Source organism: Gobius niger, assembly GCF_951799975.1.
Source record: "Gobius niger genome assembly, chromosome: 12".
NCBI lineage: Eukaryota > Metazoa > Chordata > Actinopteri > Gobiiformes > Gobiidae > Gobius > Gobius niger.
In genome coordinates this window covers 5,362,288-5,389,768 of record NC_136863.1, presented here as the reverse complement: position 1 = coordinate 5,389,768, position 27,481 = coordinate 5,362,288, and the positions used below count along the sequence as shown (strand labels likewise).

General features: G+C 43.0%; 1 protein-coding gene across 2 annotated transcripts; it reads left to right on the top strand.

Moving 5' to 3' along the window:
- The first annotated feature begins 3,210 nt into the window (after positions 1–3,210).
- Positions 3,211–27,481, top strand: rasgrp3 (RAS guanyl releasing protein 3 (calcium and DAG-regulated)). 2 transcript variants are annotated; one of them, XM_079567097.1, is made up of 17 exons: positions 3,211–3,270; positions 10,066–10,200; positions 12,693–12,795; positions 12,995–13,057; positions 13,479–13,610; positions 13,678–13,825; positions 16,926–17,099; positions 18,007–18,123; positions 18,490–18,768; positions 19,952–20,032; positions 20,106–20,210; positions 20,299–20,414; positions 21,131–21,278; positions 21,425–21,461; positions 21,534–21,689; positions 25,929–26,206; positions 27,251–27,481. In XM_079567097.1, exons 2-17 carry the CDS (start codon positions 10,131–10,133, stop codon positions 27,257–27,259), a joined length of 2,016 nt encoding a protein of 671 aa, XP_079423223.1. In that variant the 5' UTR covers positions 3,211–3,270; positions 10,066–10,130; the 3' UTR covers positions 27,260–27,481. The 2 variants fall into 2 exon arrangements, with proteins under 2 accessions (XP_079423223.1, XP_079423224.1); XM_079567098.1 differs by having other exon boundaries at positions 3,221–3,266; positions 10,063–10,200.

The window sequence follows — 27,481 nt, the reverse complement described above, 5'->3', positions numbered from 1 at the left end:
CATAATCCCACGTAAGGCATTTATGAGGGATTTTTCAATGAGGAAAATATCTGTCAAAATAAATGCTTGTTTTATCAAATTCCCCCACTCATTTCTGTTTTATGCAATGTTTCCAAATCTCAAGAACTGAAATATGCACTGTTTTTACTTACCTATACAAGTCCTAATCCATGCTGTACAGTCAGGTTTGTTGTTTTCCTGCTGCCGTGGACACCTGTTTGTAAATAACCATTATGTAACTTCAGACAGTGCTCCTTTATGAATACACAATGAGCCGTCTCAGCAAATACGCAGCCGATTCGCCCTCCTTTGTACATTCAGCATTGTGTTAATCGTTCTTTGGAAACATCTGAAATGAAAATGGAACTAAAGCGGACTATTATTAGCGTTTATTTTATCGGACTGTGCAGATAAACGCCGTGGGAGAGTGCACAGCTGCGGATCGCTCTGGAAAAACAACTCAGTCAATGGAAAGTCCTGGTTTTGTCCAGGTTCAGACCCTGGATTTGACCTACTTTACGGTTTTGTGGACTCTGGATTAAGGCTGTTGCTTTATTTTCCTAAACCAATACTTAAACGATAGTTCCTTTTCGATACCGTATATCTAGGCTAAAATATTTGTCGACTAGAACCAGAAAACTGAACAATAGTATTTGGAAGATCAGCTAAATATTATTATAATTATTATGAACTATGCCGGGTTTATCTCCAATGTCAAGAAACGTGGGGAAATAGGGAATAATTTGGGGAGAAATTAGGAGAAATAAATAGGTATAAATTAGGTAAAAAAGGAAAAATCTCTCGCACACTGTATACTTGCAACACCAGTGTTCTTTTAAACAATAAAACATACATCCAATCACAGAAATAAACTTGATTGAAACTTTACAGACTCTTACACCCAAGGGATTAAATGATGAGCTTGTTTTGAATGTTTTTCTATAGAGATTCCAGTGTCATGCCATGTTCATAGGCTGTGTCTACTTCCTTGGTGAACATATTGATTTGCATAAACAGTATTTAGGCAGATTCTCTATCTTCGAGCTGTCTTATATATCCATTTCCCATATGTATTGCATGTGTCACTAAAAAGTTTTAACTGTATATATATTTTTACTGTATATATGTATATTTTTGACTGCTTTATTCACTACATCCTGGCTTTGTTTATTTCTGTGATTGGATGTATGTTGTCTACATATGCTGCCTATGTTTAGCCATAGGCCGTTATGGCAGCTTCCTGTGATGCAGCCGGCCACGCCCTATTTAAGGAGGGCTTCTCACTCACAAAAAACATTTTGCCTGACGAAGGCCACTGGCCGAAACGTTGCATTAATAAAAGAACACTGGTGTTCCAAGTATACAGTGTGTGAGAGATTTTTCCTTTTCTACATTTGGCCTCTATGCCTTCTTTTACGCACCTGTTTAAAACAAAGAGATGTGCGAAGTAAACCTTCTTTGAATAAATTCGGTAACAAATGGTGAAAAAGTTTGTAAAAAATTGGGGAAATAGGGAAAATATTAGTAATAGAAAATGACCAAAAATGAGTGGGAAAATTTGTAAAACGAGAAAAAATTGGGGCAAAATGAGAAGTCGCGTTCACGTTTTAGAATGTAATGAATGTCATGTCAGAAGGAGGGCAGGTGCCAATACAACTATGGGACAAATGACCAATGTTGTTCCTCATCAGTATTTGGAAGTGATTGGATTAGAAAAAATTTAATTATACATCACAACGTGAACGTAGAGGAGCTACGCGGAAGTTTGAACGATTCTGGCTAGCGTCGAGCGGACGGGGTTGCGGTGGGCGGGACTCGCCGCTCCACTATAAAAAGGCCTTCACTCCCCTCCAACCACAGACCACACGCTCTGATCGCACTCAATGAGATACAGAAATCTCATTCATCATGTGTGAAACACACAGTTCTCAGCATAAAAAAGATACTGTTTGTCGGAAAGTAAACATTGTGAGCTATGATTTGCTAATCTGCAACTTTCACTTAAAGGGGCTAGATGTAAGTTTTTTTCTTCATGTTTCAACAATGTCCTAAGGTGTACAATGAGCCCAGACAAATTCATCACAACTGCCTCTAAAATCCTGCACTGTCACTCAAAAAGGTGTTACTTCGAGTCTGAAGTGCCGTCATGCACGAGCTTAATATAGAAGTTGCAGTTACTCGTATTACCTGAGGTGGCAGTAGTGAGTATTAAATAGCTAACTTGCATCTAGCCCCTTTAAGTCTCTCTTTTTGTTTTCTGTATTAAGAAAATAATACTTCCATTTAGAACTCAGTTCACAGTGCAGAGCGTTGTTTCTGCAACCCTTGAACGCCTCAGCCTCTGGTGCTGCTTTGCTTTTTAATCACAAGGAGGAAAAAGATCAATCACGTGTTTGTTTTTTGTAATAATTTCTCCTATATTTGTTGCTTTTACCATATTTGAGTTTCAGAATATAATATAACTCTTACATCCAGCAGAAGTCTGAAGTTCTGTCTAAAGCAGAATCTCCGTGACTTCCTTCTTCACTTCTCAGTCTGTGATTGAAGAGCAATGAGGCCTCAGCCTTTTTACTGGAAACAAAGAGCTCACTGTATTTAGCGTCATGTTACTGTCACTCATGGTGTCTGACCTAAAGTCTCACTCTGAAGAAAGTCCATTCACATTTACACTGAGAAGGTTGGAAGGGCGCCCCCTGGTGTCACCTTGCATCCAAATGCCCGGAACATAACAGCGGGTCCTAATCGGGCTCAGGTATTCTAAGGGGTTAAACTTACACATGGCCAGCTGTACTTTTTACTTGGGCGCCTGTAGAAATGTAGTGAAGTAGAAAGTGTTTATCTTTCAAATTCAGTGGAGTAGAAGTTTAAAGTTATCAACAAAAAATACCTCAAGTAAATCTTAGTATATTTACTTTGTTACTCTCCACCTTTGTCAGAATTTTGAGACGATATTACGCCTCGTCAGATAACTTACGTCACGACCAAACCACAAACCAGACTTTGAGACGCGCATGTTACTTGTACCTGCAAAGTAACTGCTACTCTTACTCGAGTAAACGCTTTGGTCACTGCGCCGTCAGCTCCGAGCCCTCATTATTTGTGTTTCAGATCTTACATCATGAGTTGTAAGTCAGATGACCTCCCTCCCAGTTTCAGACACTCCTCTGTGTCAGAAGCAGCTGCTCTTTCACAGACAAACAGGCGCTCGGCCAGAGAAGCACGGATTTAACAGCGTTTGATTCAGAACAGGACGAAAACACGGGGAAGTGAGTATTATTATTCCTTTTTTTATCTCTTTATTACATGAAATTTGATAATCGCAATTAACAAATCTCAAAACTTGCCTGATATCATGTCCTTTTTGGAGAAATTTCCCTGTGTCTCCCAAGGACTAAACTGGGACTTAATGGTTCCATCACAGTGGCAGTAAAGAGGTCGTGGGTTCTATTCCCAAACCGTATGGAGCCTTTCCTTCAGACTTTATTCCTTTTTTTTTCCTGATTCAGACATTACACCCAGTTAGGACTTCATTTCTGATTCCAAACAGTGTTAAATAATAGACCGCCTGACCATCCTGTACCTGTATTTAACTGACTGTTCTGATCTGGCGCTGTCGTGGGTCAGGTTTAGGTTCAGCAACACTATGAGCCCAAAGATCAGCAGAACATCCTGAATCACCAGGTTACTCCATAGATGGATTTCTTCTTCCCTGATGGCGTATTCCAAGATGACAATCTTTGGGATGTGCTGGAGAAGGCTTGGCGCTGTGGTCACACTCGCTCATCACAGGGTTCCCAGCGGGGTCTTAAAAAGTCTTACATTTGATTTGGTGGAGAAATTGTCTTAAAGGATCTATATCCTGCTATTTTAGCCATTCCAAAGTTAAGTATAGGCATTTATATGATATATTGTACCTCTACCACTATGGAGCACTCATTTTTGTGATAAATATAAGTGTTTTCTGGAGGTATTTTTCGAACCCGGAAGACACAACGCTTCGATTCAGTTAACTCCGCCCCCTCTCTCCGCACATATAACTTTACCGTAATATAAATAAACAGCAATAAGTGAAGTTACTTCACAATGCAGTTATACGGAGTTGACATCTGCAACACAGCTTCATAAATGGCTAACACACATGCTAATATGCTAACACACATGCTAATATGCTAACACACAAGCTAACCCGCGTTTGGACTGACTCACCACTCTGGTCCATCGCTGTTTACATTGTGGGACTTGCGTTGGTTAAAAAAGTGAATCCACTTTGATTCTGGTGAAGGTTCCCCAAACATCCATCAGTGACAGTCACAGAAAAACACCATTTTGGTGATACTCGCTGAATCCCGGAGAAAAAAACAACTTCCATTGGCCTCTTCTTGAAAAAAGTTGAACAAACTCCCGTCCTCGTAGCCAAACGCGCTTCTTTTTCTCCGTGACATGATCGTTAGGTAAGAATAAAGAACAGGTGTGTCCAGTTATAACGAGCTCCATCTTCACAGCTGCAGCGCAAACATGACTGATCTGTTCAGACGCTCAGGGATGTGTTTGTTTTGGCCACAGCTGACCTCTCTTACGACAGAAATAATGAAAAAGCTGTTTTACAAATTAAAATCAGGCTGTAAGACATTACATTACAGACGTCGAGCACTTCCGTTCCGCTGTGACGACACAACTGAACACTCAGTCGTTCACCAGGAGAGGGAGGAGCAGCTGCTCAGAGAGCAGGATTCAGGAGGATTACTGAGAACTGCATGAATGAAGCCACAAACCACTCTGGGGGTGTTTTTGATAAGGAAATAGCATAACAACATGGCTAAAAGCTCCAAAAAGTCGATTTTGCATGATATAGGACCTTTAAATTTCGAAGCGTGTGTTTTTAAGACCTGCTCCTCTAACGGATTGTTTATAATCATTATTAATGCAAGAGTTTTATGTTTGGTTCATAATGAGGTCAGACACTGTTAGCATCGCCTTGTGACTTTTTACTCTTTAACTTTGGGAGGCAGCTGCCTCTCAGTCAGAAGACAGTTATAGTTATACTTTATTAATCTCTGTAGAGAAATTTGTTCTCTGCATTTGACCCATCCTCAATGTCTCTGGGCAACCTGGGGCTCCATGATGTGGAGCCAGGCTGGTGGTCAGAAACAGCTGGCTGGAGGATTAATCTATGCAGACATGGGGAGAACATGCAAACTCCACACAGAAAGGCCCCGTCCAGGTGGTAATCGAACCCGGGACCTTCGAGCTGTGAGGCACGAGCGCTGCCAACACCAGAAGGATGCACCTTTGGAATGGAACGGCTACATAGATACAGACGGCATCGCGCCATAGAAGGGGGCGTGGCTTTGCCGAGGGGGAAAATAGAATCTTCTGGGAAACACAGTTTTTCACACTTTTTAGCCATTTTCTGGTGAAATATTAACTTATGTATCACATACAAATAAAATAAAGTCTAAATCGGGTCCACATGGATGTTTATTCACAGCAGATTGTTCAGTAGAAGCGAAAAAGCGGTAGTCATAGCTATTGCTGGCTAGCCATTAGCATTAGCACGATGCTAGCATATAGCATCATGTTAGCATTCTCCGTTATTTATGTATTTATGGGCTGTTGAACCACTTTGCTCCTCCCAATGTCTTTGTATCTTTATTTAGTAAAAGCTATATTCATAATTCTGCATTTGTTAAACTATAGTTTTTGAATCCAGAGATGCCGTCTGTATCTATCCTTAGCACCTCGCGGTTAGCTTACAGAAGTTTATTACGACAATGTGTAATGTGTAATGTAATGTAATGATCTGTGAAATTAACATGGCTGCCCAATCTCCTCCTACGAGACACCACAGAGCTCCAGAGCCTGTCAATCAGATTTAGGCTTCCACTTTTTATTTCTAATATACAAAAAACAGGATGGATTTGAGCTATATATGAGAAATATAGCCTAGCGTTGTCATATGGGTCAGCAATGTTTAGAAAAAGTCTTTGGAGCCAGGCTTTTAAGCAGTTCAAGGGAAGGTCAAAGTCATAAAAACGCTGTTTACCAAGTGTCTATTGGAGTCGCCCCAGGCCACAAGGGGGTGGTATTACAGCAACGTATATATGTGTTTCTAATGACATCACGCATAGTTCCTGCGGCCATTTTGAATACCGAAGTAGCATCATGCAGTACTACAATATGCTACAATATCTCTACTCAGGATGAAAGTAAAAGACAACTGATTGACAGTAGCATTTTTTATGTACTCATGTATTCATTGCTCAACAAGATAACAGTTAAAACACGGCCCCAGAGATGCGTGTTTATGCGAATAGACGTTAGCATGCTACCAGTTAGCAACTGGCTACTCAACACGATAAACACATGTGTGGCTCACATCTATGAACACTGAGGAAATGGTGGTTCAGGGCTTTCTCTTGGAGAGGTCGGAGCTGAGCTGTTGAAGCTAAATGCTAACCGGTAGCATGCTAACATCTTAAACACTGACTCTGGTTTCTCTGGTTAGATAGATAGATAGATAGATAGATAGATAGATAGATAGATAGATAGATAGATAGATAGATAGATAGATAGATAGATAGATAGATGAACTAAGTCAACCTTCCACTATTGCTCATGACTGTGTGACAAAATGCGATGTGTCAAATCGCGGCTGCGAAGTGTGACAGCTGTTTGTTTGTTAGCCGTGTTGCAGCCAGTGTTGATGCATGCCCCCGTCGTCGTGGAAACGCCCGGGCCGCAACAACAAAGGCTTTAATTCATGAGCTCCACAACAGACCCACGTCACAGGCTCCGCGCTCCCGATGCGCCGAGGGGAACGTGACGTCTGTGAGAAGTCCCCACTGCAGGGACATGAGCGGGACGAAAACCGTGACCAAGATCAACTGTCACGTAAGGAACTGTGCAAAAAAAGAAAAAAAAAGTCATTAAAAAGCATTAAGTTGGATTGAAACTGGCGTTAAATTTGAATTTTTGGGAAAATTATCACATTGCTCGACTATTTATGGTGCATAAGTTCATCAAAAATGTGATCCAGAACTTAGTCTGCTGCTATTTTAGCTGAAATTGTTGCCCGCTGTGGCAAATTTTCCTTTAAATATTGAGATTTTCCATCATTTTTCTGCTTGATAGAATGTTTGCAGATCTTACTAAACAAAACATGCAGATTTGCTGTTTGTGGCATTCAAGATTTAGCTATTTGGGCATTAGGATTGCATTAAAAAAAAACATTAAAGGGATATTTTTGTCATAGGGCCTCATTTCCTAGTTATCAGAGTGTTGCTGATTTCTGGAGATTTTTATCATTTTTTTAAAATCTGCAAAATTGTTATATTTCAAAAAGGTTTCAGTCAACACAGATATCGGTAGTCTGGTGTTATAAGTGATTTGCCTCAGGTGCACTGTGCTTGGGTCAGACTGTTTTTAATGCAGGCTACTAGTTACCATAGACATGAAACTCTTCAAATATAAGGACTGCAAGAATTGAAATATCCAGCTGTATGCAAATGAAAATGCTAATTACCATTCCGGCACGGTGGCCTAGTGGTTAGCACTCGTGCTGCACAGCTAGAAGGTCCTGGGTCACGGGGAACATGGAGTTTGCATGTTCTACCCATGTCTGCATAGGTTTCCTCCGGGTACTTTGGTTTCCCTCCTGACTAAATGTGTCCTCTGTAGAGCACATTTCTAAACCTGAATATCTCCCACCAAATACACACTACTGAATTAACTCCTTTTGGCCTCAGAGGACATTTAGAGCTTTTCACTGATACCAAATGTGGCTTTTACCATAGTATTTATTGTTTAAAAAATGTCCACTGTAGTGGTAGTCCATTTTGATGGAGGAAATAAGTACAAAGATAGAAGAAAAAATAACTACAAACCAAACGAAGCTCTGAGACACTTTGGTGCCTCCGTCTTCCAGAGATGGTGGGCAAAACATGCATCAAGATCAAGATGCAAGAGCAAAACCTGTGCACAAAGTGCAAGGCATTCCTCTGTGTTTCCAAGAAGAGGAATTACTTTTTGAAGTATTAATCCAACAAAGCAAAACCAAAGTGACGATGGACAGATGTTTGGATGTTAAACTCATTCTAATGTTGACCTTTTGGTATTTTCTTTGGGACCAACTTTGCCATCAAGGTTCATTTTCAGACGTATGGCCTTCCAATGTCCACTGTGGTGGACACATGATGTCTTAAATTTTTTTCCTAAAAAAATTGTTCAGTCTTCTGAGACACCCTCAGTGCAGGACGGAGCGCTACCGCAAAGCCTTCATCCCCACTGCTGTCAGACTGTACAATAAGACTGTGAAGTAACGCCGACTGTAACAAGTGAATTTCTCCTTTGTGAGATCAATAAAGGTTTATCTTATCTTATCTTATCTTATCTTAATTACCTTACAAAGATTGGGGGATTTGATTCTTATTCTAGAATTATGCTCATTCTAGCCTCTGCCATAAAGGCCAGATTTGTGCAGTTTACGACCAATAGTTGTTCTGTGGACAGTTTCCCCCATCTGAGCTGTAGCTCTCTGCAGTTCATCCGGCTCTGGTAAGTTTAGGAGGACGGCCGGGTCAATAACTTGATCCTGGACCTGTCTGGTGTGTTCTTGGACTTCATGATGCTTCTGCTCCACAATAGTGTATGAACAGACCTCTGAGACCATCACAGATTAGCTGTATTTGAACGGACATTAGATTACGCACAGGGAGACTCTATTTAGTCATTGGGTCAACATGTGATCATTCAGAAATCATCAGGCGACTTCTGAAGGCAGATGGCTCCACTAAAAGGAAAGGGGTGTGGATTAGGGGTGGGCCATATCGTATCGTTGTCTGTAAGCTTCTAAACGTAGTACAAAGGATGCTGCTGCAAGACAAAGGTCTGATCTACATATTACTCCAGCAGCTGTGATGGGAGTTCTTGAGAACGCTCATGGTTGAGAATGCACATTCACTCTGATAAAATAACTTTTTCTTCAAATAGATTTTCTTACTAATTTCCCAATTTCTCTCCAACGAAACCTCTGGCTGAGCCTTATGTCAGTGAAGTTGAATGAGTCTGCTGATTTCTTGTTATACAATACATCACTATGTTTCAAAAGAGCTATTCATTTTCCAATAGGAGCTTGATGTCTTCAACACAGCTATTTGGTTACTTGAAAGACTTGCAATCAGACGCTCGCAGCGCGATTCTATAAAAACATAGAGCTATTGCTGACCACTAATTTGTGAATGAACATTGTTCCCCAATTCTTTGGTTATGCTTTGGTGACAGTGGAATAGTTTTACAACCCTATCTGACCCTTAAGGTGGCAAAGAAGGGGCTAGATGCAAGTTTGCCATGTTATACTCACTACTGCCACCTCAGGTCATATGTGTAACTGCAGCTTCTATATTAAGCTCATGCTAGCATTTAGCCTCTCTGCCTCTCCTCTATAGCTCCAAACGAGGTGAAGATAGAAGCTACCAAGCTCTTCCGCGTTTTCCTTATTTAAATATGGTTATGTGAAGTGTTACATGTCCTCCTACAGGCCAAAGCTGCAACTGCACTTATAGGAATGCTATAAGCCTCTGCTAACTGCTCTGGCCTGATCTATGGGATTGATTGCGACAAAATCACAGCCTTAAATGTCATTAAAAAACATTCAGTTGAATTCACACACTGAATAAAAATGTGTTGAAAAATTATGACATCGCTCAATAATTTTTACTATGCATGTCCATCAAAAACACCAAACTCTTGATCTAAAACATTCAGGTGCAGTTTTAGCTGAAGCTGATCAAATGTATTTTTTTGAAATTAAATGACCTGAACTGAGCCATGACTAAAACAGGATGAAGCCAACGACGAAACCATGTCCCCACTTCCAGTTTGGACAGGAGCACATGATGTTATTGATCCTGCCATTGTCCCTCTTTCCACTCTCTCAATGGTTCCCGTATGAAAGTGCAGAACAGCGGAGCCTTGAGTCAAAACCAGGCCTGAACCGGGAGCTGAAGCACAAATGAAATGATAGATGTTTGTAGAATGACGTGTGCTGTTCCTGTCTCCCTGTAGGAGCGCTGTGATTGGCCGGAGCGCTGTAAACAGGAAGTGTCCCGTCTCACTTCCTCCAGAGCTGCACGATGGGGTCTCCGAGTCTGAGGAAGGCGGCGACTCTGGACGAGCTCCTGCATCAGTGCATTCAAGTGTTCGGTCAGTGCCTCCTCCTCCCGGTGACGGTGTGTCCAGGCCTTTGGTGCAAGTTCAGCTGATCGTCACACATTTACAAACTGCCTCAGTTCTGGGTCCGGGAGGGGCTAAAGGACCCAGAATGGCTTGTCTGGTGGAATAACTGTACTAGCTCTCACTTACCTGTACTGTAAACGGTCGTACACATTAGCAGGCTGTCTACTGTGGAAGATAATTCTAAAGAAGCACAATAGAGACGTGCATGAAGATCAGCTGAGCTCTGTTTCCAGTCAAAGCCCAGAGCCAGTAAGGCTGCTTTGTTCTGTGCAGTCTGAAGTTAAGTCAGGTGTTTGACTGCACCGGATCACACCTCAGAGCAGTAATCCAGGTGGGACAACATCAACTGATGAACCCCCAGGACTCTACAATCCGGAGTCAGAATCGAGCTGCAAAAAATGAATCACTCGATTAGTTTAAAGCAGTACTAAGTAACGTGTTTACCTTAATAAATCCTTTTCGTAGTCCCTGTGGGGGTAATACAAGTGTTTATGGGATGATTGGAGGGTCTTTCCCTGGTGTCTCTGGCCAGAAAACCATGCTTGCAACTTGACTGCCACCGGACCGGAGTCACCAATACACACTAATAGAATCACAAAGAAGAAGCTAACATGCTAACAGGCAAAGCTAGCTGCGGGCTAGTGTCACTTTAAACAGTATTTGCAGCCAAGTGTGAGTGAAACTAATTATGGAAACATTGTATAATTGGATGCACAATGTCCCTCTCTCCCTTCGCCTTTTCTGTCAGCGTAGTATTTACTCTCCACGACAATAAGTCAAAAAATCGCAGCTTGCTAGACACCTGCAATTGCGCTTATGGCCTCTAGGCCAAACAGCTGATCGTTGATACGTGGCTGATAAGATAAGATAAGATAAGATGGTACTTTATTGATCTCACAGATGGAGAAATTGCATTCGATGAGAGAGCATCCGGCAGCAGCACCCATTCAGTGCGCACCACTCTTTTTTTTCTTTGGTGAAAGATGGTTGTGTCGCGGCCGCCATCTTCACTGTTTTGGTCACAGGAGGAGCACTGGTTGATGGGAAATCCGTAGGCGATGACCACGGCGGTGGAGCTCTTGCGCTTGGCCACGATGTTCTTGGCCACACAGGTGTAGTTGGCCGTGTGGGACAGACGCGCCTGCTTGATGATCAGGTTGTGTCCACGGTGATGTAGAAGTTCCTGTCCTCGGCCGGGTCGATGATCTCGTTGTCTTTCAGCCACTCCACCCGCATGACCTTGGAGGATGGAGAAACTGTAGCTGCCCTCTGTCTCCTCTGATCATCTGAAACGGTGCACCGCGTCCTGGGCTTGTCCCCGTCTCAGAGCGTGGTGTCCTGATAGTGCAATTGTCACAAGTACAGGTCCTTTGATCACCGAATACTAGGTACTAAGAAATGACCACAGAAAACAGGAGTTTATATAAAAGTTTATTTGTAATTTCTTTGTATTATTTTTGTAAGCTAAAATCTGTGTGGCTCGCAGCCGAAAGTGCTTACGTCCCTTTACTTAGCGTTTCGGGAGCGGTGAACTAGGTGTGTCCCCCAGTGTCCTCCTGGTCGGTTTACTCCCCGTACGTGGCACCTTCTGTCCCAGTCTGATGAAGAACAGAAACAGGAAGGACAGTGGGATACGTCCCTGTATACTTATCGTGCATGGCGTTGTCTACAGTCCCGGAGGCCGGTCCCCACTTCGATCCCCCCGTCTGTGGCGTCTGATCGGAAGACTGCCGTTCCGCCGTGTCAGCTGTTCCCGGTTCCGCATCTGTCCCTGGTGCTGGTGTACCGTCCCGCCCAGTTACGTCCACTCCATTCACTTAAAAGCCAGCCGGTGGCCTAGGTTGACCAATAGGAACAGCTCTCGAGGCAATTGGGCCGTAGTCCCATTGATCCCAGCTGTGCTACGTAACACATTCAAAACTACGATGCAGTGGGCAAAGAAATGTCATGAAAGAAGAGACCCCTGTAACACAATGTTTAAAGTAAATGCAGTCGACCCACAAGGCGCTCCAACATGTGTGAAAACAAAACACCCTACTATTAGTGCTGCTGACGAAGCTCCTTGGATGAGAATAGAAATGTCCAAGAAGATGACAGCTTGAGAACCTTGGTCTACAATAGAAATGTCCAGTATGAGCTTACAAAACATGTATATTGTACATATAAAAACTTGTTGGCTGATTTGTAAACTTGTTAAATTGGTGTCTTTGACAGACAGAGGTTAGGGAATATAGACAGATTTCACGGTTTAAGGTGAGGGAAGGTAAGGTGTGCTTTATTGTTCCTTCAGGGAATTTCTTTCTTGGGCACATGACGCTGCCTCACAACATTCATCATGCATTATCGCATTGTTCACATATGTCTAAAACGATTCCCAGCAAAGAGCATCCGTTAGAGTACATAAGTACATTCACTTGTTACACTTTATGCTTATTATTTATGTTCATGTTTGTGTGCAGATCACAGTGGAGACGTGAACGGCCATGTTCTTCCTCGTGTGGTGCTCCTCATGCATCGCTGGTACATCTCCTCCACAGAACTGGCCGAGAAACTACTTTGCCTATATCCTTCAAACACTACTTATGTGAAACTGTTACTACTGTTATTACTACTCCTGTTGCTACTGTTACTACAACCACAACCTTTTAAAAATAATCCCGGCCAAAGTATTGCAGTGAGAAACAAGAGGGGAAAGACAAAGCAGGATGTGAGGTGGACACTTTCTAAAAAACATCCTAAAGTTCCTTTACTCGAAGTCCACGTACCAAAGCTGTAAAGGAGAGAACTGTGAAAACATGCGACTCAAGATCTGCTTCTTCATGAGGTGAGAAGAAAACGCTGCCTTAAAAATGCACTGTATTGCTAAAAATGACTCCTGTCTTGACGCACATGTGACGCTGGTCCCCCATTTGCAGCAATAACAGCTCGCAAAGGTGTTTTATGAGGTTGAGGTCAGGACTCAGTGCAGGCCAATCATGTTCATCCACACCAACACGGGCATGTTCCAAGATGACAATGCCAGGATTCATCGGGCTCACATTGTGAAAGGCGTGTGACCTTTTATTTTTTGTGGCAACTTTTTTGGGGGGTCTGGCAGTGTAGAAGTTAGTCTACTTTGTTACTTTGTAGATAATATTTAGTGAGTGAGTTTGTTTTTTAGTTGGTAGTTCTTTAGCTTGTCAGATTTTCCTAATGTACATGTTCATGTTTTGTGGATGGTTATTAAATATTTCTGTGTTTCAAAGGTACTGGATCTTGACATTTCCAGCTGAGTTTAACCTGGACCTGGGTCTGATCCGGATCACAGAGGAGTTCAGAGAGTCCGCACTCCGACTGGGCTCAGAGGAGCACCACGCGCTCCTCGATATCTCCTCAATGTGGGTTTGTAAAAAAAATGTTTTATTTGATTTTTTTACACGTTTAATATGTATTTTCTCTCCTCAGTCCGTCCTTTGACTGGATGCGGCGCGTGACTCAAAGAAGAGGGACTCTGAAGAAAGGAAAGGCATCTCTGCTCTTTGACCACCTGGAGCCCATGGAGCTGGCGGAACATCTCACCTTCCTGGAGCTGAAGGCCCTCAGACGAATATCAGTAAGAACAGAGTCTTCATCACCTTTGTGGAGTTGGCTCCTAGAAGAAATGGAGAAGGAAGAAAGAGACAAGGGGCCCGATCTTGTGCATCAAAACGGAGACGATAGCGTGACATTTTGCGCTCAGTAGGAGCACTTTGTGATCTTGCCACTCCAGACTTAGCGCATTTAAGTGGGTGGAGACACAGACATCTTCCTCCAACCAGATCGACTCCGTGTCCAGGAGAGTGGTTGTGTGGGAGTGGGGGGTGAACATGTGCTTTTGTTTTGCTTCGCGTTCGCGCCGAGCGCGGTCGATCCGCGCCACAGCGGACGCTGTAGCTCTTTTTCTCTGGAGACGTGAACATGGTTTAGCTCAGGATGGGGTAAATAAAGTTTTTAGTTTGACCTGTGAGAGCCTAAGGCTGAAGAAAGAACGCAAGACAGCGCAATGTAAACGAGGAAGTGAATGTCAGCCGTGTTTCCATCAGTGCAGTCGCCTCCTCTTGTGACGCCCCCTCACAGGTGGCGGAGGCGAATGGCACATATAGCGCCGCCACTCGGAAAATAATTCGCCAAGAGCCTGTGCCGTCCCGTGCGCCGCCACAAGATCTGGCCCAAGGTGTCAAAAAAGTCCTCCGTCTCTCTTTCTCTGTGGCCAAACTCAAATCTGACTTATGTTTCCAAGGATGAGTTTAGATCACAGCTCTCTCATGAGCCTAATACAGAACAAGGCCGTTATACAGACAGACAGAGTAAGTGCTTTATTTGTCATTGTACAATAGTACAACGAAATTGCATAAATTGGATGTTGGGTTAGTGCTGCAATTGTGGACCAACCTGATCAGCATGTTTTTGGAGGTATAGGGGAAACCGGAGTATCTGGAGGGATCTGGGCTGGCTGCCTTCAGTGCTCCACTGAAACAGTGCACCGCCTCTTGGGTTTGTCCCTGTTTCAGAGCGTGGTGTCTCGCACTGGTCAGGAAAAATATTTCTTCACTTCTCAGTCTGTGACTGAAGAGCAATGAGGCCTCAGCCTTTTTACTGGAAACAAAGAGCTCACTGTATTTAGCGTCATGTTACTGTCACTCATGGTGTCTGACCTAAAGTCTCACTCTGAAGAAAGTCAACTCACATTTACACTGAGAAGGTTGGAAGGCGCCCCCTTGTGTCACCTTGCATCCAAACGGCTCTAAAACAGGTAGTGTTCCTATAACTACAATTTCTGTAAATAAATATAATGATGTTTCTGGTAAAAGCTTATGACCTACTGACAAAAGCTGTACCGTGTAATCGGGAGAGTTGCCGCGGTAAAAATCATCTATTATTATACGGCTCTTCACAACGTAAGTAGAAGCTCCATTGATTTGAATGGGATTTCCCAACGTTCTACCGGTCATTATTTTCTGATAAAGGACCTCTGAGAAAAATAATGACCGCTGCCAATGGCAACGGAGTTCGTGCTTTCATATCACTCCGCGCGTACGTAGTAGCGACACTATCTGTCCCGTCACTGCGAGAGAAGTCGGGGAATTGCTCGTGAAGTTAGCGTGAGTCTGACTTTCAATTTACCCAGAGATTCACCACCATTCCTCCAACTGCGCCCTCAGCTAAGTAGCTAGGCTAGCTGCTAGCCTTGCTGCTTCTAGCCTAGCAAAACGTTGCCGAGCAACGCACAAACTTTTGGGAACTATTTGTCGCGGAAGTCATTAAATAAAGCTTTCGACCTTCATAAAAGTGTACGAAGTGTATGTTGTGTGTGTTCAGTTGGCAAATGGCCGTATAATAAGCGGGATAATGTATAGAACGCTGGTCAGGGCGAAACAAGGGCGAAACAAGACCCCTCCGCTTCCCGTCCCAGTTATCCCTGTCGGTGCTTATTTTCCCGATAATGACCAGCGTTCTATACATTATCCCTTACATCACATATGTCAAAGTCAAGGCCCGCGGGCCAAATCCGGCCCGCGAGAGGGTTTTTTCTGGCCCCTGGGATTATATAATTTTATTATTAGAACTGGCCCGCAGGCCACTGCACGCCAGCAGCATCCAGGTACTTTACACGCACCAACGCACTACATTTCCCACAATGCAACGGTGGCGCTCCGAGCGGGAGGCCACTTCCTTTCATTATTCATCAGCGGGCATTAGCATCACTTCAAAAGTCAACTTTCAGATAGTCTACCCTTAAAAATGGCAAAACGGAAGGTGGACACTGAGAACTGGACTTTTCTGTGTGACATCACGACTCATCTGAATAGTAGTATATTTTTAGGTTTTCAGTCTGTTTAATGGGGATCACTAGACTATATGCGGTCATTACATTTTTTTCAATGAACATTCGATCAGTCCGGCCCTCGGCTTGTTCCTAAATTTTTCATTTGGCCCCCCATCCATTTGACTTTGACACCCCTGCCTTACATAATCGACTCTCACGGTTGTACTATTGCAGGCCCAACAAATGTTTTTTATTCCATGAGGTGTTGCGTGTTGCATTCAGTGCTGTTAAGTTGAACACCTCTGCGACGTGGCAGGTGAGGCAAAAAAGACTGAATGAAAGGCAATAGTGCCTTAAGTATAAAAAGTGCATCAATAATATATTTATCATGTGCACAACTGAAAGATAACTGTGGAGACGTGTCAGGCCCAGATTAGGCCGATGTGAAAAGAGGGAGAACCGATACGAGCGATCGCGATGTTGTCACATCCGTTGGCCGTGGTAGGCATTTTACATTTTTATATTTGATAAACATTTTATTAAAATCCTATAATCAGCAAAAACTATGTCCATAAACAGTGCATTGCTTCTCTTGCGCTGTAACAGATCTATCATTATATAAAACCGAGTTAGAGGCCTGTATGCATCAGCTGTTGCCGACCATTCACCAAAACATCCGGCAAAAACTGCGGAAGTAAACAATAACAGCGATCGCTCGTATCTCGCAACCCTCTGTATTCTAGGTTGACTCTCTACGAAGGAACAAAAACATGTCTTCTTTTGTTCTACATTTCATTTGATTTGTGTGTTTTTAAGGTCCCTTGTCTGTTTCTAGAGTTTTTTCTCTGAATGTTTCTGTCATCTCTGACTTTCATTTGTGATGTTTTCAAAGGCTGTTTGTGTTTAGTTCCCAGATTACCAGAGCTACGTGGTGCACGGTCACCTGGTGGAGAACCCCACCCTGGAGAGGTCCATCGCTCTGTTTAACGGAGTGTCTCAGTGGGTGCAGCTCATGGTCCTCAGCAAACTCACCCCCACGAGGCGCGCAGATGTCATCACCAAGTTCATTCACATCGCACAGGTCAGAACCTCTGCAGTGTTTGTGGTGTGTTCACAGAGAAGGTACTACAATGTGGCCTAGTAAAGGAATCTATACACTTTTGTTATACAAGTGATTCCCTTGGTTTCCAAAGTAGGGTCTAAATAATATGTACACTACTTTAGATGAGATTTATTATTTCTTATTCATTCATATGCAGCAGATTAACGCCCGGTCAACAATAAAATGTACTTGGATGAGAAGAAACTGTCAACTCACTTTTATAGAAATTATGAAATAAGCAGTATATCTACACAAAGTACGCACAAACATCACACAGTGACACATGTTGCAAAAAGTGCAAAGAAAGAGGAAAGAAACATATAAAAGCTCTCACCTACAGTAAGTGTCTACAAACTTTCACATCACATTTTGTGTGAATTGTCTAAGAGCAAAAAGTAGTTTTCATTTTAACAACATATTTCTATTTAGGTTTAGTCTTTCCATTTCATTTTAATCAAGATGTAGTCAAATAAATCTCTCCAATTGTAGTCTAGTGTTACTCGACTAAAAATGCATGTCAATTTAGTTGATGAAATGTGAAATTAATTTAATAAACTGTATATTTCTAATATTTAGTATATCATATTTAATCCACATCCTCTGCTTCATGTTTGAACAAAGCACAAACTGCCAGTGGACATTTTGATTATTTATTCCCTTCTTTTCACTTTTATGTAATCATGTTTTCATCAGTGAAAATATCTGAACATTATAGACATAGTTTCAGTCTCACAAACAGCTTTTTAGTAGCTTTAGTCTCATTTTAGTCAGCAAAAAATTATGACGAAATTTACATGGGCATAAAGGCATTTATGCAAGTCAAGAGGAATTGGCAACTTTGCCAAACTTATTAAAAATGTTTTTTTCTTCTGTTTGATTGTTGCAGAAACTACTGTACCTTCAGAACTTTAACACTCTGATGGCTGTAGTGGGAGGCCTCAGTCACAGCGCCATCTGCAGGCTGAGAGAGACACACTCCTATCTGCCCCCAGAGGTTCTCAAGGTAACTCACCGTCACTAAATGTCTACAGCACAACAGAAATCAGACTGAGATTTGTCCAAAGTCTCGTGGGAGTGTTTTTGGAGCCCTCTTCAAAATAAAAACCTTAAATCTTTCAATAATAATTTACATATTTGTATCTATCAATAATGGAGAATAATGAGTGATGCACGTCTCAGGCTCAGTGATAAAAACATCAACATAAATGATTCTGTATTCTATAAAAGTATTTGATGAAGTGAGAACGAATAATAAAGGGGAGAGTGGGCCGCCCTGACATGTTCCTCTGCCCCAGTGTCAGAAACAGGGCTATGAACTACATCAACCCTCTCTCTCTCTCCCTCTCTCTCTCCCTCCCCCCTCCCTCAGACGTGGGCCGACCTGACAGAGTTGGTCTCCTCCAGTAATAACTACAGCGCGTACAGGAAGTCCTTTAGCGAGTGCCGGGGTCCGAAGATTCCTATTCTGGGTGTGCACCTGAAGGACCTGATCGCGGTGCACGTGCTGCTCCCTGATTGGGCGGCTGACGGTCACACAATTCACCTGGGGAAGATGCAGCAGCTGTACGTGACTCTGAACGAACTGGTGACGCTCCAGAGTACAACGCCGCAACTGGAGCCCAACATGGACCTCATTCACCTGCTCACGGTAGTGATGTGAAGTTTGATTCATTTTTACCGAAGACGGTGAATCCTGTGTTTTGAGTGCAGTATGTAAAGCTGTTTAAACCAGTGGTGGGACATTTTTAAGGTCAAGGTCAAGGTTTATTTATATAGCACATTTAAAAACAGGGTACTGCCCCAAAGTGCTTTCCATATTCAGTGCAAAATTACAGACACAAAAAAATGCAGCATAATCAAATGTCCAGCTCAACTTGGATTAAAAACCAGTGCAAAGAGATGCGTTTTCAACAACGACTTGAAATTGTCAACAGTAGAGGCCATTCTGATTGGCAGAGGCAGAGAGTTCCAGAGTTTAGGGCCAGCAACAGCAAAGGCTCGCTTTAAAGGGGCCACATTAGTAACCTTTTCTCCCATTGCAAAATACACTAAATTAACTCGCTTCATGGTAATTGTAATTATTGTATCCACAGCAACAACACAGAAATATTAACAAAGGGGCAGATAATATAAGACCCTCCTTTTCATTGAAACTGCATTGGATCAGCAGTTTTGACGTATTTATTTCCATGTCACTTTTGGATGAAATATATAAATAATAAAATAAATAGAGCCACTTGTGCTCAGGCAGGGGGTGGTAATTGGGCCGCTGATATACGCAATACAATACAAGCAGAAAGAATGATATAAATTTTCCCACCTCTGGTTTAAACCAATGAAAACGTTGCGGTGGATGGACAAATCTCATAGAGAAGGAAAACAATAGCCTCCACACATAAATAATCCAACCATTATTATTAATTATTGTAATTTGGTGCTATTTAAAAATGCAAAATTGGATAAAGTAGCATGTAATCCATGATCTTGTATCTACTTTTCTCTACTGTGCCTGAAATGACCACTCTGACTTATTGAGACTTTAGCACGAAGCTAGCTTAGCCGGGAATTAGCAGGTCGTTCATTCGATTCATGTCAGTGCCTTGATGTGAATTTGTTTGGGTGGTATTAGTTTAAGCAAACACTGTTCACTCATTCTTATGATTTGTATCAAGATCAGACCACATTTTATGACCAATTTAGGCAGAAAGTGAGAAATTCCAAAGCGTTCACATACATACTATATTTTCCTCCACTATATGTGATGACTTTTTATTTGGCCATGTGGTGGATCTCGGCTCAGATCTGGACTAAGACTAACCTTGTATTTTCAGCTCTCTTTAGACCTGTACTACACGGAAGATGAGATCTATGAGCTGTCTCTGCTGAGGGAGCCTCGCACCAACAAGTCGCTGGTACTTGAAACATAGCTTTAAACACAAATCTACACCGTGATAGCGATAATAATCCCTTCTCCTGCTCTCTCAGCCCTCCTCCCCCTCCAAGCCTCTCGCTCCTCTGGACTGGGCTTCGGGACTCGCCTCCAAACCAGACCCCTCTGTGGTCAACAAGCACATCCGCAAAGTGGTCGATGTGAGTTCCATCCTTTGATTTGTACACAATGACTTGAAAACTCTTTTAAGTAATTAAGTAATTTTGTTTTTATTATTTTTGTCCCCAGTCTGTTTTCAGGAACTATGACCACGACAGAGATGGATTTATTTCTCAAGAGGATTTTGAGAGCGTCGCTGCGAACTTCCCTTTCCTCGACTCCTTCTGCGTCCTAGATAAAGACCAGTGAGCCACTAAACCTGTTTCTGTAGATCAGGGGAAGCCAAATACCAGCACTGGTGCCACTGTTAGCATCTTAACTGACACTAGGAGTTGAAAATAAATCACACCGTGACCTATCACCAAATATCTAGTCTCTGCATTCTCTCGGAAGTCTGCTGTAAATGCCCCAGAATGCACGTAGTTCAGTTGAGTCACCCCTGCTGTAGATCATTGCTCCATCTAGAGGCACGCTGAGGCACTACAATCAACACATCAGCTTGTCAGAGGTCAAAGGGAGGGCCTTTGTTTATTTGAGCAGTATATATTCTGCTCAAAAGGAGTGGGTTGAAGCAATACATTTATGAGCGCCACCCCCAAATTCACTGTAATAAAAAAGTACATTTCTCAATGGCACAAAAATAATAACATTTCAACAAGGAATCAACAGCAAAACCACGGATTATATGCATTATCTGATAGTGGAATGGCAAATTTCAAGATGGCATGTACATTTAGTAAGGCTGGGCAATTAGTTTTTGTAGGTTTGTATAAAAAAGTATGTCTAAGTTCATGAATCAGCTGAAATGTATTTATTTTTTTGATCAATATGAGTTGTGTGGATAGGCCCAGCAATTACAGACATAGCCACATATGACCTTTCCTGGTGGTCAATATTATGACATTCTGGAATGATTTACGTGTTGATTTCATGTCAGAGGTTCACTGTGGTGTTTCTGCAGAGACGGCCTGATCAGTAAAGAGGAGATGGTGGCGTATTTCCTCCGAGCGAACCCTCTGCTGCAGAAGAAGATGGGTCCAGGCTTCCTCCACAACTTCACTGAGATGACCTACCTCCGCCCCACATTCTGCGAGCACTGTGCCGGCTTTGTGAGTGCCGCCGCCGCCGCCGCCGCCGCCGCTGCCAGCATTAAATACGTCACTGCTTTTTATTGCTAATGTCTCCATGAACTATAACAAACGCTTTTACGACTGAAACTTCTCCCACAGTCTAAAGTTCTGCTTGTCTCCTGCAGCTGTGGGGAATCATCAAACAGGGATACAAGTGCAAAGGTGGGTTCAAGGACCGGTGGTGGTGTAGTCGTCCCGCCTCCTGGTTCTCATTGAGGAGGTTTTGTGTTTCAGACTGCGGGGTGAACGTCCACAGACAGTGCAGGGACCTCCTGGTGTTGTCCTGTAGGAAACTGCTCCGCTCCCGATCCATGATCCATGTGTCATCAACCAATCACAGCTCGGTGCCATCAAGCCCCGCCCCCTCCAGCCCCGCCCTCCCTACTACAGGTAATTCCACTGCCGCTATAAATACTACTTTTTAGGATCCTTGACCCGAGTAGAGCTGTCTTTAACATGGGTACCTACTTGGTACCGACCGAAAAGCTCCAGTAGGGGGCGGTATCGAAAACCTTTTTGGTTTTCGGTGCTAATTTTCAGCACTTTTTCTCTCCAAATGTCAATAAATGATCCGTGGTGAGTCTAAAAAAGCCTGAACTCATGAGCAGCATGTTTTCTTAAAGCGAAGTCTGAGCCAGGACTAAACCAGGACTTACAGTAAAAAGGTTAAAAACCAGGACTAAACCAGGACTTACAGTAAAAAGGTTAAAAACCAGGACTAAACCTGGACTGAAAAAGAAACTAGAGCTCTTAGACAAAGAGAAAAGCAGTGACAGCAAGAAACACATCGGCTTTCCCTTTAACAAACCCCCGCAGAGCCTGAACCAAATGGCTGCTTTTGCATTTGGGATCAAAGATTGTTTGTGGATAAAGTGAGCGCTCACTCTGCCTTAGCCACTTTTGGAACAGTTATGGTAATTTTTAGTGACAGAGTGAGCGCTCTCACTATGTGACAGAGCCTTGTGTGGAGCCTTCACTTTATCCAACAGCGCAGTGGGTTTAGAAAAGTTTATCTGAAGTAAAGCGGTGCCTGATGTGGATCTGGTCTGTCTCTGCAGCTCAGGAGGTAATGATGTCCTTTCTTTATTTTTATCGCTGCTTAAGTGGGAATTCTGCTCAAAAAATGAAGTCACAGGTGGAGCTGATGCGGCCATGTTGTTTCTGTTGTACCGCTTTTGGACTTTGGCTCTTAAATGTAGCTGTTTCTTCTTCTACGGCGTCAGCGCCTCGTTCTGTACTTCTCGATTACAATTGTGTCATTGTTCAAATCTAAAACTCTCCTCCACATTTTAAATCCCATAATAAACATTATCGATTCTGAGCCACTCTGAGCACTACTGGAAGCGCACCAGCTCTTTCTCCAGCATTTCGTTTTACTATTCAATTCTTACAGAGACATATTTTCAAACACAAAATGTCAAAGCTGAGGCACCAAAATAATGTTTTTAAGTCTAATTTTATGCTCCATATGCTCTACATGTCCACTTTGAAGAATAATCTAATGTAATTATAACATTTCCAGTTCTCAACACCCTTTTATAAAAGTAGTTATCGTTCTCTTGAAATATCTGACGGTGAACAGAGAGACAAGTCCTGTATTTGACCCTTTATTACCTCTGTGACACAGTGGGAGGTGCTCTTAAATCCAAGGGTTCACTTACTTTTCCTCCTTGTCCTGTGAATGTTTACATGTTTTGGTCAACAAAAATATGACAACATGTAATTGTTTGGGTGGTATTAGTTTAACCCTCGTGTGGCCTTCGCGGGTCTTTTAGACCCGCTGGTATGGTCCGGGCATTTGGATGCAAGGTGACACAAGAGGGCGCTCTTCCAACCTTCTCAGTGTAAACGTGAGTTGACTTTCTTCAGAGTGAGACTTTAGGTCAGACACCATGAGTGACAGTAACATGAGGCTAAATACAGTGAGCTGTTTGTTTCCAGTAAAAAGGCTGAGGCCTCATTGCTCTTCAGTCACAGACTGAGAAGTGAAGAAGGAAGTCATGGAGCTTCTGCTTTAGAGAGAACTTCAGACTTCTGCTGCATCTAAGAGTCATATCATTTTCTGAAACTCAAATCTGTAGTAAAAACATAATATATGGAAAATTATTATTACAATGTAATTGTAATATTCGATAATCCTGTATCTAATCAAAGTTTTATTTTATTTTATTTGCTCTCATTCTAAAAAATAAAACCCAAACAAACCCTAACCAGTTGTATCTGCTGTAAAGTCATGTTTGTCCCAGTTCCTCTGAGTCGTGGTGGGTCCTGGTGGACCATGACAGATGTGGACAGGACTGTGGTAGATCTACTTTTACTTTGGAGAAAATAGTTACCATAGTAACTGTTGAAGAAATGAACCTCATGAGCTTCTTCTTGTGGCAAGGGCAATAGGTAGGACACATATGACACCAACAACGCCACCCAGGGAGTATGGCCCTGGGACCAGAATTACTCTTAATACACCGCGCTAGGTTGGACAATAAAGAGAGGAGGTTTAATAAACTATAAATCCATTTTTATTTAGCGACTCATTAAAATAGGCCTATGTACACTGATAAAAATTCTATGAGGTAGTACATGCAGGACAAACAAATCCCATAGCACAAAACAAACACACAAGCGACCAATTGGCAACACATGCACATGCAATAACAGGAAAACAAATTATACACAAACGGAATTAACACCATGCAACCAAATCAAAATCATGCAAAAACAAAGTCGAAACACTAATTAATAATAAGCACAACAAACCAAAATACATAAAGAACCAGGCAAAAACAACATGCAAGGCGGCAAAACTCACCGCAGCCTGTAAAGGGTCAATCGTGTGTTTGAGCAAGTTTCATACAGGGCATTGGGACTGCCTCGGATCGCACCCTCATAGATTGTAAACATTTGATAAATAAAATACTTGAGGACAAAACAACGGCACTCCCTCACAGGGGGCGGCCTGAAGACAGCCGTATGTCACACGTCTGGTGCCTAAAATGAACAGGACATGGTCGTTAAGGAATATGCCCATAATCTATGAACTAGTGTTTAAGGACATCTTACCGGCTGACCGAGATTGCGTGAGCGCACGAGGAGCGCGAGGAGAGGAAGAGGCGCGGGGGAGCGCGCTTGTTCCCACGCAGCTCAGGATCTAAGGTAAATTGGGTGTCAGCATGGTCCAAGACCCGAAAGAAGTCAGACAAAGAGGGCATTTACCCGGGGAAGACCCCAAACCCGCGCCGAGCCCTACTGTACACTCTGCGCACACGGGCAGGAGGAGGGGAAGAGGCGAGGAGGGATTGCGCGCTATCCAACACAACTCCAAATCTAAAGCCAGTATAGAATCAGCATGGTATACAACATGGTACAAACCCATAAGAGCTAGACAGAAGTGCGCTTACCTGGAGGAAACCCAAACGCGCACCGCGCGGCTGATGCACACACTCCAGCAACGGGGAGAGAGGAGACAGCCCGGTCGCTTACGGCAGACCGACGCAGGCCTGTGCAAGAGACGCGCTGTGTTAGAACCTTCCACGGAACATGGTAAGGGAAGAAAGGGAACGCACTGACCTGAGCGAACAGGCCTGACATGCACAGGGGTTAGGGACTGTGAAGCCCCGACCCAGTCAAGCAGCAGCACGACACGACGCCGTCGCAAAGCCGAAAAGACGGACGCGCCGTGCGCGTGTCCGCTTTTGAAACCTATGTCGGTGACGCCCACTGCGCACCGTAAAGGTAACCACACCACCATACCGACCTATTACATTCTGTAACATCTGTCCACATCAGTCCTGCTGCACCACGACTCAGAGGAACTGGGACAAACATGACCTACAGCAGATACAAATGACCTGGGTTTGTTTTTTTGTTTTTTGTAGAATGAGGGTAAATAATTTTTTTTTTTTTTTTTTTTGATTAGATACATGATTTTCAAATATTTTTCTTTTTGTAATTGTAATAATTATTTTCCCTATATTATGTTTCTACTACAGATTTGAGTTTCAGATTATGATCAATCAATCATGAAACTTTATAAAGCGCTTTTCATACCAAAAGGTATCACGAAGTGCTTTACAGATTACAACATTTGATATGATGTGATATGACTCTTACATGCAGCAGAAGTCTGAAGTTCCATCTAAAGCAGAAGCTCCATGACTTCCTTCTTCACTTCTCAGTCTGTGACTGAAGAGCAATGAGGCTTCAGACTTTTTACTGCAAACAAAGAGCTCACTGTATTTAGCGTCATGTTACTGTCACTCATGGTGTCTGACCTAAAGTCTCACTCTGAAGAAAGTCAACTCACATTTCCACTGAGAAGGTTAGAAGGGCGCCCCCTTGTGTCACCTTGCATCCAAATGCCCGGAACATGACAGCGGGTCAAAAAGACCCGCGAAGGCCACACGAGGGTTAAGCAGACCAATACAGGCAGAAATGTAAGAAATTCCAAAGGGTTCACATACTTTTTCCTCCCACTGTGTATATATTTTTTTTACTTTTTGATTTAGTTGGTGCAGCTTATATTCAGGTGTTCTCAATAGTCTGAAAATTATGACAGTTCTTGTCCCCTTTGTTTTCCCTCTGGCAGTGTTTTACATGATCTAGGTTTACCCTTGTTTCTCTCTGCTTCAGATGAGGAGGACATTTTCGACTTCCCCTCCCTCCCCTCCACTCTCTCCCTCTCCTCTCGCCTCTCCCCGTCGCTCACGCTCCTCACCGGGTCAGCCCACAGGATCTCCGTGAAGCTCCAGCGGTCCACGCAGTCCCAGTCCACTCAGACCGAGCCGCTCTGGGCCAAAGCCTGGATCCAGACCGAGAACCACACCTTCCCCAAGTCCAAATCCAAGTCCCGGAGGAAGAGCCGCGGGCGAGGGGAGCGACAGACTTCTGCGGGCCGGACGGAGGAGAAGGTGCGTCTCCATTGTTAGAATACCTGAGCCCGATTAGGACCCGCTGTTTTGGTCCGGTCATTTGGATGCAAGGTGACACAAGGGGGCGCTCCTCCAACCTTCTCAGTGTAAATGTGAGTTGACTTTCTTCAGAGTGAGACTTTAGGTCAGACACCATGAGTGACAGTAACATGAGGCTAAATACAGTGAGCTCTTTGTTTTCAGTAAAAAGGCTGAGGCCTCATTGCTCTTCAGTCACAGACTGAGAAGTGAAGAAGGAAGTCACGGAGATTCTGCTTTAGACAGAACTTCAAACTTCTGCTGGATATAAAAGTTATATCATATTCTGAAACTCAAATATGGTAAAAGCAACAAATATAGGAGAAATTATTACAAAAACAAACACATGATTGATGCTTATAAAGGTTGAGGAAATATCCATATACATTATCTGCTGTAGGTCATGTGTGTCCCAGTTCCTCTGAGTCGTGGTGGGTCCTGGTGGACCATGACAGATGTGGACAGGACTGTGGTAGATCTACTTTTACTTTGGAGAAAATAGTTACTATAGTAACTGTTGAAGAAATGAACCTCATGAGCTTAGGTAACATCTGTCCACATCAGTCCTGCTGCACCATGACTCAGAGGAACTGGGACAAACATGACTCTACAGCAGATACAAACGACAAGAGTTTGTTTTTGTAGAATGAGAGTCATGAATAATTAACTAATATTTTAATTATATACATGAATTTTCACACTTTTTATTAAGGAATACTTGAATTTCAATCTTTTATTGTTACATCTAACGCAGAATCTCCATGACTTCCTTCTTCACTTCTCATTCTGTGACTGAAGAGCAATGAGGCCTCAGCCTTTCTACAGAAAATAAAGAGTTCACTACTTAGCGTCATGTTGCTGTGACTCATGGTGTCTGACCTACAGTGTAACTCTGAAGCCAATCAGATCACAGAGACTCAGAGTGGGCGGGGCTCAAATGTGACCAAACGCCAAGAAAATGAATTGGACAAAAAACATACTCTACAATAAGTGTGTGCTTTTCAGGAGAGCTGACTTCCTGTCGACTGGAGTCTTTCAGAACCGAAAACTGGAACCAGGGCTTTACCAACTCTGAGGCGCATCCTGCAGTGCGTCCACACGTCTGAAAACCAGGACTGAGGCAAACGAGGGTCAAGCCAGGACTGAACTAAACAAAGCTGTGAAAAGATGGAAATAAGTTATTAACTAGTGATGGGCTAAAAAAGAAAAAAAGGCAGCGGCATCGACGTGTTTATC

Coding starts and splice junctions, on each gene's coding strand:
- rasgrp3 (XM_079567097.1), top strand. CDS start 10,131: ATGGGGTCTCCGAGTCTGAGGAAGGCGGCGACTCTGGACGAGCTCCTG. Junction 13,058..13,478: donor AAGATCTGCTTCTTCATGAG/GTGAGAAGAAAA, acceptor TGTGTTTCAAAG/GTACTGGATCTTGACATTTC. Junction 13,611..13,677: donor CTCCTCGATATCTCCTCAAT/GTGGGTTTGTAA, acceptor TTCTCTCCTCAG/TCCGTCCTTTGACTGGATGC.